General features: G+C 42.8%; 1 protein-coding gene across 1 annotated transcript; it reads left to right on the top strand.

Annotated features, from left to right (window-relative positions):
- Positions 1 to 4573: 4573 nt before the first annotated feature.
- On the top strand, positions 4574 to 10360 carry pax8 (paired box 8; the record flags this gene model as incomplete). Its single annotated transcript, XM_079178857.1, has 9 exons — positions 4574 to 4710; positions 4836 to 5033; positions 5293 to 5369; positions 5600 to 5725; positions 6472 to 6647; positions 6773 to 6893; positions 7775 to 7876; positions 9072 to 9158; positions 10290 to 10360. The coding sequence occupies 9 exons, from the start codon at positions 4574 to 4576 to the stop codon at positions 10358 to 10360; spliced, it is 1095 nt and encodes a 364-aa protein (XP_079034983.1).
- Between the last annotated feature and the right edge of the window lie 1018 nt (positions 10361 to 11378).

Consider the following 11378-nt stretch of genomic DNA (forward strand, 5'->3'; position numbering starts at 1 on the left):
ATTTATTCATTATTTTGCTGCATTTTGCTGCATTTCTACTTCAGACAATCAAGAAGTAAAATCATTACATACCTCACATTTTAAATAATGGGCAATTTTTTATATACCGACCAGCTGCTTTTATTTTTGTATTTTAAGTTGTATTTATTATTTAAGAATTATTTTTAGATTTTGGGAGATTTACTTTAACTCACAACCTGCAAATGCTCATGCTGAATTTAAAAAACCTGAACAAAAAGTTAAAATTAATTTTCAAAAACTTTCTAATAAATCCATTATTATCAAAAGACAGAAGCTAATTAAACATGGCAATGCACAGTAGGCAGTAAACCAAAATAAGTTTGACTTAACTTACTGACGTCGTCAATCATCACATCGAATCTAACAGTGTGTGACAGGCCGCTAATTATTTGGTTAATTTTAAAGTGTCCACCCAGCAGGACATGACAACACCTGACACGCTTAAATGGCATTAAAACAGTTCCTCACAGCAACATTAACAATCATTTTCACATGATTATTTTCCACTTTTTTAATCATGTTATTCCAATAATTGCAGTTGATGCAAATTAACAGCAGCCTGAGTCTGTGTATTGAAGAAAGGGTGATATATCACCCTTTCTTTCCGTTGTTGTTTTTTCTTACTGTGGAGCTGGAAGTTCCTTCAGCAGAGTGGAAAGGTGTGCAGCAGCTGAGCAGATGGGGCCTGTAAACGAGGCTCACATATGGGCAAAAACTACTGCCAGCTACCACATTTACAGCAGATTTAGCATCTTTTAGTTAAGAGTTGAGTTTATGATAATTTGTCACATCTCTGAAGTCCATCTGTGTTGTTTCCTGTTTGTTTTTTATTAACAAATCAGAGATGAAGCAGCCACTTGATATCTTTCAGAAAAGCCCTTTATTTATCTTCACTTCATCGTAGTGATTGGATAGAGCTTAATTTCCTTTTAATAGTCATTTATTTTTCTCAAAAGGTCAAATAATCAGTGATTTGAACGCAGTACTGCAGCGAGTCTCTCAGTTTTTTTTCACTTACACCTCCACATCATGATAAATATATTACCCCAAATAGAATACACTCTCTGGTTCTAATAAGCCGATTAATGCAACCAGTCATTCCTGATTACAAAGCTGTTAATGAAGGGAAATTTTATGTATGACAGGGGCAGCCGTCTGGGTTGGCCAAAGGGGGAGAGGGTGACAAATACTGGTTATTCAATTGTAGTATTTTTCACACAAATACAGATACACAGGCCTGTTCTATGTAGCCTTAAAGTGAAACAGGAGACCCATGCAGGTGATTTGAATACAAGAATCGTAGCTGTATACCTTTTTAGAGACACACAGAGTGCCACCAGCTGAGTATTTGAGCTCAGAGGCGTCACACGTGACAAACAGCCAGTTTGATAAACCACTGTCCTCCTGCAGCGTGTGGTCGACAGTGCGCTCAGGAGCACACTCATGCCAGACGAGGCAGGACGGGGAGTAAAAACACTTTAACTGGGACAGCGTGGAGCCGACCGTCACGTTCAGCTGGTGGAGCAAGGACCAAAAACTCAGGGATATGTCCAACAACGCTGGAAGAGGTAAATACACAACACAAGTTGGCCTCTCGGACTCCTGTGAACAGTTTAGCTGAACACATTTTGGCATTTGCTCGCATGACTTTCCCCTTTTTATTTCCCCTTATGTAACTTGAAGTTTGAAAAGAAATACAAATCTCCTAAATCCCCTTTTCACATGCATACAAACACATAATAAATGGTTCATATCACACCCACTCACACATAGTTGCAAGCAGATATAAGTGTTTATTTATGTATTTGTCAACAACTAGAACTCCCTCTGTGAGTTTCCATAAGTTGAGGCTGCTGTATAAACAGATAATACAGCACAATAGTCAAAAGGCTTCGTAAGATATAGGTGTTGACATATACTGAACATTACTAAGCTCTGTCACACAACGTCCTTACATCTGCTTACAACCATTACAGTGTGTCAGATAAACCATTTATTAAATGTTTACGTGAATACTAAATAGGGTGACTTAAAGTTACCGTATCAGCTTGTTCCAGCTCTCTACTGAACCTGATGTTAACATGAAGGTTGTGCATCATTTTATACACACTTATCCGATATCCGGCCTGACATTTCGTATCCTTGGGATCTCCACTGGAGTTTGAAATAGAGTCACATGGGTTTGAACCATGTTTGGCTGTGTAGCATGACTGTAACAGTCACAATCAATAGGAAACGTTCTTTTGGAGCATGTAAGCCTACAATGGGATTCAGATAGGTGTCCTGTCTGCTCACTGTAATTATTGTCTTCTTCTCTGGTTGTTGTGCAGGATATTGAGGTCCTTAATTGGTTGGCACTAAAAGCTGTCAGATATAAATTTAGAACAATCTTCCCCTCCACCCATCTATCTATCGATCCATCTATCTAGCTATCCATCCATCCATCCATCCATATATCTATCTATCAATCTACTCATCTATCCATCCATCTATCTATCTATCTATCTATCTATCTATCTATCTATCTATCTATCTATCTATCTATCCAAGTTTTCTTGTAATGAATACACGCTTTGTTTTTTGGTGTGCTCGCGGTGTCTGTGCACCGTGCGCGTGCACGCGTGCGTGCTCGCCCCCCCCTCCCCCCCCCCCCCCCCCCCCCGGGTCTGCTCGGCTTTAATATCCTGCAGGTTGATGAAGCTTGGCGGGGAGATTTTTTTCCACACTCCGCTGGCAGCGTTAATAGAGGCTCCCCTCCCTCCCCTCCCTCCCTCTCTCCCCCTCTCTCCCTCCCCTCCCTCGGCCTCGTCCGGACGCCGTTTGATGTGGAAATGAAAGCTGGGAAAAGGCTGAGAGAGAAAAAAGGAGCGTTTCAATGGGTTAAATTAAAAGCAATGGTGTTCTTGCAGAGTCACCACCGTGCAGTCTATAGAGGAGATAGTGGAGGCTGCTGGTTGAACGCAGCCAGCGCTTTGTCTGCTGCAGTTTACCGGGAAAACCAGTTATGGTGTTGCACGTTCTTTTGCAGGAGCCACATTTGACAGATCTTTTGGGTTTATTTAGACTAATGCACGTGCTATGTATTTGATATTTATGACAATCAAATATAGGCTTAATCACATTGTCAGTCTTTTTTTTTTTTTGCAGTAATTGACTGATCTAAAAATATATTAAGCATTTCATACACTGGTATCAAAACAACACGCAAAATAAGAAAGTGAAAAACTAAATATCTTATATTTGGAAAAAGCTTATATGAAATATAAAGATTGAGTAATATACCACAATTTTCTTATTCCTGAGGAAAGACCATAATAATCATAATTATTCTCTATAATTATAGACTGAATTCTTTACTAAATCTCATGTTTCCTAATAATCTACAGGCACACAATAAGGACAGTCACCTTCACTGTCGCCCTCAAAACAAATTAGTGGCCATATAAATGATAATTGTGAGAATAAGCCTGCAGGTATTATTATTTATAAGGAGGTGATTAGCCTGCAATTAACCAAACAATAGTCCATTTAAAAGTATGAGCTTTGCTGCTGGGTAAAATTAAATAGGAGCATAATATAATAATCTGAAGCACCAATAATATTCCCATAATTAATATTTGATACAACAGGTTTTTTTAGACCCAAAAAAAAAAGTCTCAATGCGTTGAAAGTAGACATCTCAAAAACTTAAACTAGATCCAACTTTATTGATCAATTCACCTTAAATCTCTTCTTTTAAAATAAGAGTGAATAAATCAACCCTGAAACATGAACGTCTACCATTACTCACAGCCGCCTTGTTTGCTCACTGCAGTGAAGGTTTGTTTCTCCTCACTGCCTTCATCTCCTCCTGTGTCCTCCACTTTTTTAATGCAAAACTTCATTATGCACCTGACACTGCTACAGTTGTTTACGACACATCTAATCTTCAGCTTGTTAAAGAACGACTGATCCATTTTGCAGGTCGCTGCAAACGAGGGACAACATAATATTCTGTTTGAGAAAATGAAAAAGAAATGTCTGTTATTTTAATTACTTTTCTGTTTTAGATCAAATCCTTGAAGCTATAACACTAAGTTTTCCAAAGCTTTTTTTTTTGTTTTTGTGCTTTTTTTGACAGCTTCTCTTACATTCTCACTCGCAACATAAAATTATTTGATGAATTAAACTTGCATTTCAAATAGCTGTGCTTTTGTGTGTTTGAGTAGTGCTCTGTTTAATCTGTGTAATGTGTGTGTATTTGTGATTTAGCCATCGTCTATGAATGTGGAGATGATTTTGACCATGGGGACAGCTTTGAGGGATCTACATTGTAACTAATGAATTGCTAAAACATTTTCTTAGGTTAGTCTTTGGTCAGCAGTGTGTGTCTGTGTGTGTGTGTGTGTGTGTGTGTGTGTGTGTGTGTGTGTGTGTGTGTGTGTGTGTGTGTGTGTGTGTGTGTGACTTTGTAGTGCGGTAACATTCTCCCAGATCTCAGGTTCCATGACATTTATAAGTGTTCATCCCCCCTCCTCCCCCAGGTCATGGGGGTTTTAACCAACTAGGTGGAATGTTTGTTAATGGACGTCCACTTCCGGAGGTGATCCGGCAACGCATCGTGGACATGGCCCACCAGGGGGTCCGGCCCTGTGACATCTCCCGGCAGCTCCGAGTCAGCCACGGCTGCGTCAGCAAGATCCTGGGCCGGTAAGCGAGCGCCTTGCTCAACCTCCTGTTACATGCCGATCCGCCCGGTCGTGTTCTTTGAACCTATGAGAGTCTTGTTTACTGATCGGGAACAATAATGACTGAAAGCCTCGACCTTCTTCCAGTTACTACGAGACGGGCAGCATCAAACCCGGTGTGATCGGCGGCTCCAAGCCCAAGGTGGCCACCCCAAAGGTTGTGGATAAAATCGCAGACTACAAGAGGCAGAATCCCACCATGTTCGCCTGGGAAATCCGAGACAGACTGCTGGCGGAGGGAGTGTGTGACGGCGACACGGTGCCCAGCGTGAGCTCCATTAACAGGTGACATATACTGAATTATGAATGAAATCATGTTAGAGGTTAGTTATACAGATATGCCACTGCGTCTCGGGCGGCTTGCAGATATCTAGAAGAACTAGTGCATTAGTAAAGTTGTGAAATCAACAGCTACTGAAGATCTTCTTTCAACCTTTATATGCTATCATTATGGCAATGCTTACACCCACCAGACAACATTTACACACAGAGTTTAAATGTGAAATTATTGCTCACTTAGTTGCGTTTCTTCTTTTTGTTTCAGAATAATCCGCACAAAGGTCCAACAGCCGTTCAATCTTCCTCTGGATGGAAAAGGCCTGAGTCCAGGACACACTTTAAGTAAGTCTTTATCATTTGCAAACACACACGTGTACGCACAATGGAGCTGGTGTCACCATCCATATCGCCCAGCATTATAACGTGATGTTGAAGGATTAAGGTTAAAGAGAGTGCTTATTGTTGTGTAGGATTAAGCTTGTGACCTTTGTGGCTACAGGACTAGTGAGACGTACAGTATCATTTCCGCTCTCCGTCTCAAATCTGTCTGCGTTTGTTTTTGTCTCTGTCAGTCCCGAGTTCAGCAGTCACCCCTCCCGAGTCTCCACATTCGGACTCTTTGGGCTCCACTTACTCCATCAGCGGCTTGTTGGGTATCCCCCAACCCAGCGCCGAGGGCAAGAGGAGCCACGATGACAGTAAGAATTAGATCAAATGAAGGAGACACCACACCATTGGCATCATTTTTGCCATGAGATGTGTATCAGTGTGAAAGACGGAAGGGGGTTTTGCTTCTTTTTTTTTCTTCACGAAAACAACAATTATCTGATAGTTTTGGAGCAACATACTGGAGTAATTTCCAAATACAAACACTTAGATTCACCAAACTTTTTCAACTTCGTTGATTCGTTGCATACAGTGTATTAGCATTCAGCCGGAAGTCATTCACTCTGAAATATCATGTCTCAAAAAGCTGAGAAACACCCTTCACTCTTCAGATTGCTTTATTTAATAACTAATTTGACCTTTACTTTACCTGAAATTCATTAAGAACAAGTTTTTCTGCCACATGGGAGAACGGTCCGAGAGGCAGAAAACAAAGAGCGATGAAGTGTTTCGTACAAATTCTTTTAGATTGCATTCAAAATACTCCATTCGTCCCTTTAAAGGGCAATTTGAGGCGGGCTCGTGTTGCAAGCATTAAAAACACAATTTATTCACACATTTAAAGATAAACCTCATTTCTATATTGTCTTCTTACAGTTAAATGGTTCAGAGTCATTTTTGAAAAATGAAAGAATTGTTCAACTAAGAATTCTTTGTATTTTTTATATCTTGCCAGAAGAATTTTAGAGAGCACAAATGTGTGAATGAAAACCTTTTAAAGCACACACATCACATGTAAACATCTTTTTCCCGTCCCTCTTCTCCTCCGTCTTCTCAGGTGATCAGGAGAGTTGTCGGCACAGCGTGGACTCTCAGGGTAGCGGAGGCGTCCCGAGGAAACAAATGAGAGTGGATCACTTCTCTGCAGCCTCGCAGCATCTGGACTGTGGGTTCGATCGTCACCACTATCCCCCGGACTCATTCGGCTCCGCCTCCAGCAGCAAGACGGAGCAGGTAAAAAAAGCAAGTGTTACATCCCAATATGCACCCATGTTCATAAGGAATTCATGTTGAAGAGCAATTCAGATTTACACTTTCACACTTTACACCAATAGCTAATCCCTGTTCGTCATCCTCAGACTTTGTACCCGCTGTCCCTCATCAATGGCAGCCTAGACGAGGCCAAGACCAGCCTCTCAACATCCGGCTCTGCCATTGGACGGAATCTGACGGCGCACCAGAGCTACACCATGGTGACCGGTGAGACTCTTAATGCTAAATGATGACCTTTTGACCCGCGTCCAAGCTCCAAGTCGAAGCCCTCAACACGCTGACTCTTACCATCGGCATCCGTTAGGCTGTTGCACAACGGCGTCCTGAAACCGCTCACTCTTTGTTTGTTTTTGACATTTCACTCTTAATTTTGTCGTTCCACTCATGTTCACCATTCGTTTTCATTTTCTCACCCACCTGCGCGCTGGCTGTCGCCACCTCAGAATCCCTACAGCCCCTGCCGCTCTGTCTAAAACAGGAAATGTCCCCAGAAGTGACGAGCACGAGCCCCTCCCCAAACATGGCATTGTCCAACCTGGCGTTCGTGGAGCTGCAGGCGCTGCAGAAGCCCGTATCTGTCAGCAGCAGCTGCAGCAACGCCAACCATTACCCCAACGCCTTCAACTCATTCTCCCATCATGCACCAGTGTACGGGCAGTTCAGCAGTCAGTCTATCATCTCAGGTATTGACAGCATCCATCTCATTCATGTTCACACTCATCCGGGCTGCACAACAAAAGGGCAATATATTTTCATTATTGATTAATCGCCCAATTATCGGATGCGATTAATAATTTGGTCTATGAGCTGCAGAAAATAGTGAAAAACACTGAACAGTTTGCTAAACCCTTCCTCTTCAAGTATCTTGTTTTGCCTAGAACTCTAAAACACTAAATGTACTATCATAAGACAAAGAAATTAAGCAAATACTCACGTCAAAGTCGCTGAAACCAGTTCATTTTGGGCATTTCTTTCCTTAAAGAAAGAACTTACACGATCAACCGTTTTTTACCATCTTGTAGCTCTAACGAATAGTAAATTAATAACTTAACAGTATGTTAAAGGTGTGTGTTTTGGTGTGTGTTTAGGGCGTGACATGGTGAGCTCCACCCTGCCGGGCTACCCACCACACATCCCCTCCCCTGCCCAGTCAGGATACTCCTCCTCGGCCATCACGGGCATGGTAGCAGGTAATGAAAAAACAACAATGAAGCTTGTTTTTCCCTTTCCCTAGATTTAAAAAGTCAAATTGAGAAGAACGGGGGTGGGGGGGGGGGGGAAATAAAAAGCACCAAATGAGTCAAAGAGGTAGAAAGAAAGGAAAGGAAAGGTGATGAAGGCAGGAAAAGAAGGAGTGAATGGAGGCTTGCAGATTAACAGGAAGACAGGCTGAGTCAATGAGTAGTCTTGCCAGTGAGGTGAACTGTGTTGTGTGTGTGCGCGTGTGTGTGTGTGTGTGTGCGTGTGCACATGGGCCCAGGGGGTATACAGGGAACAGGCTGGGGGTTCCACCCTGCTGCCCACACCCCCCACCCAGACACCTCTGACCACACATCGCCATGGGAACCAGGGGGCCCAGGAGGGAGATGCAGGGTGGGCGGAGGGGGTGTAAAGTCTGGGCATGAGCGAAGAGGAGGAGGTCTTTGTGGTGTGTGTGTGTGTGTGTGTGTGTGTGTGTGTGTGTGTGTGTGTGTGCATTTGTGTGTGTCTACGTCAGGATGCCTGCATACGACCAGAGTGTGTGTGTGTGTGTGTGTGTGTGTGTGTGATGTGCCTTTTTTATTTGAAGTCTGCCCTCCGAAGCGCGAAATGAGAGGGTCTGATTTATTATTTTTCTGGTGGGCTCGCTGTGAGGAAGCGTTGATACACAATTACTGAGTGAAAGGAGGGGGGGTGGGGGGTGGGGGGGGGGGGGGGGGGGGGGGGGGGGTTAGGGCAGGAGGAGGTGGAGAGAGAGGGGGGGGGGGGGGGTGCAGGGATTCATTCCAGCCAACATAATTACCAATTAGATATTAAAAAAGAGAAAAGAAAGAAAGAGGAGTGCCAGAGAGGCTAAAGCAGGAAGTGTAGGAGAGGAGGAGGAGCGACGCGAGGGGCCGAGTGCTGAGCAGAGAGGGCGTAGAGGCTGGCTGCATGCACCACTGGGTCGAGGGATTTTACCCTCAGCCATCCACCTGCACCACAGATTAATGGTTTACAGGCTGCACTAACTGTTGGTGAATTATGAGCTAAGCCTGAGCAGACTCTGGCACACACACACACACACAAACAACCCAACCCTGTACAGAGCCCTCGGCGACATCTTAGCTTTGCCCGTTTAATAACGCTCTTTGTTGTATTGATGTGTTTTATCTGGTGTTTGATGAAGTTTTGTTTGTCTCGCAGCCGGCACAGACTATTCGGGTCAGACCTACAGCCATTCGCCCTACACCTACGGTGAAGCCTGGAGGTTCACCAACTCCAGCATACTGGGTATGTATGTGTACTGCTGACAACCTCATGCCCCCAGCACATTACCTCTTAATGTATTTAGTTTCACTACTTGGACCTCCACAATAAAAAGACTAACTGCTAATTATCATCCCCTGAGAATTAAGAATAAAAAAATCACTTCTACTGACCGTATGATTCACAAACATTTCCTCGTGGCTGTCATTTTAAAAGCGGCTGCAGGAAAGAGGAGAGACTCAACAGGAAGTGGTGTTCAAACTGCCACTAAAGGCTTAATACTTCAATTTTTGTGTTATTTTCACTTATTCAACCCATATTTAACAGGCTCCTTTAAGGTTGGACACCTCTTTTACAGCCTGCAGGCAGAAATCAGGCAAAAGATAAAACAAAAAAGGCTCAAATAAGAACAGGAGTCATTTATCAAATTCACAATCACATACTCCATTTAAATTCCTTTTACATGTCTATTCCAGATATTATGAAGGTTTTCTTTCCCATCTCACACCATCCCACGTCACTACCTTGACATGTATTCATTTGGCAGACGCTTTTGTCCAAAACAACATACCAATGAGGTGCAATCCAAATGAGACTCCTACAAGGATAAGTGTCACAACGATCAGCTCTTCCACCTGACGTCTTGTAGGCGAAGATAATGATTACAAGATCAACTTGCACCATTTTATGTCATTAGCAGAGATGTAATGATAACATTAAACGCTGAGTTTCAAAATTATACAAACAAAAAGGCAAGGCAAGTTAAAAGAGATCACCTTGTTTTTGCTCTGATAATGTAGACGATGATGAAATAGCATCAGACTGGTGTAAATGAGCCTGGAAGCTCTTTTTCAGAAGTATGTCAGTTGGGTTTTGGGGGGAAATCTCCTCCACTGCATTGCCAATCAACCTGGTAAGAAAAGGGAAAGTCCTGCGTCTCTCTTATCTCTTTTGATTATTCCTCAAGAGTCATGAGAGGGTTTAAGACTCAACCCAGTCTTGCAGGACAAACAGTCCAAGCAGCTCAGACTTTCAGCTCAACCATCTGCTGTAAAACCTCAGATAAGATGGATAAAGAAGGTCTGATCGACCAACACCAGCGCCTCCCAGTTCTGAAGGCCTCCATCTGTGTGTGTGTCCCCCCCCCCCCCGCAGGTTCACCCTATTACTACAGCACCGCCTCCCGCACCGCTCCACCGTCTGCGGCCGCCTACGACCACCTCTAGTCCCTCGCTGCAGCAGGGGACCCGACTCCACCAGGACCAAGACTGGAGAGCTCAACATCAGCTGACACTTCTGATTACGGACCAAGGCATGAGAGTCACAGCAGGATGTGAACTTGAGACTCTGCTGATGAACCAGCAACACGTGTTATTTTACCACACCTACTCGTATGTTATTTATTTGTCATTACCGATGCCGTTGCCCAGGGTGACTCTGACCCATGCACGTTTACACGTTGCCCAAACTCCTCCCATGCAGGGCCTGTTTCCAGAGACTCAGCCTGGCGTCTCTCACATCGAGGTGCATATTTTCAGCTTAGAGCTCTTCAATGCTGTTTTGGCCAAAGACTTTCTTTCCTCGCACATCTGCAACCTGACACCACTGATCCAGTGAATACGGATATGCAACGTCTTGATACTGAACTATGCCTGCTTTTGTTTACAATGCTTTCTGTCCTACTTTCACAAATTGATTCCTTTTCTTGATCTGTGTCTGCTTGCAAATTAATTTTTATGACTTGTTTTCACCATCAATTCAGATCTCAAGAGCTTTTCCTGTAGTGAAAATAGACTAAAGGGTGACACATTAAATCACAATTACAACAAAATGCCCACATATGCCCCTCCAAGACAATTAATATATTTGTCTAGCAATATGTACATATTGTAAATGATGAATTACTCACGGGGAAGTGATGCAATTTTACTCAGAGAATGACTGATGAGGTGGGAGGATGATGGTGATTTGGCTACAAAAACCAACAAGGCTTGAAATACATTTGTTTTGCTTCGAATAAATTTAGTTTGTTGTCATGCTGATGTTCTGATGTTTGGTAAGAACTGTGACTATTTTTTCTTATACTGTTATTAATATTATTGCAGATGTAAATAATGAATTTCTAAAGAATTATTTTAATTAAAGCATGACAAATTTACTGTGTTTTTTACTGTGGTCTTTTTTTAAAGAATGGCTTTGATTTGACAAACTATACAATAATAATAAACGAATTATATGTTCTGA

Source organism: Pholis gunnellus (genome assembly GCF_910591455.1).
Source record: "Pholis gunnellus genome assembly, chromosome: 18".
NCBI lineage: Eukaryota > Metazoa > Chordata > Actinopteri > Perciformes > Pholidae > Pholis > Pholis gunnellus.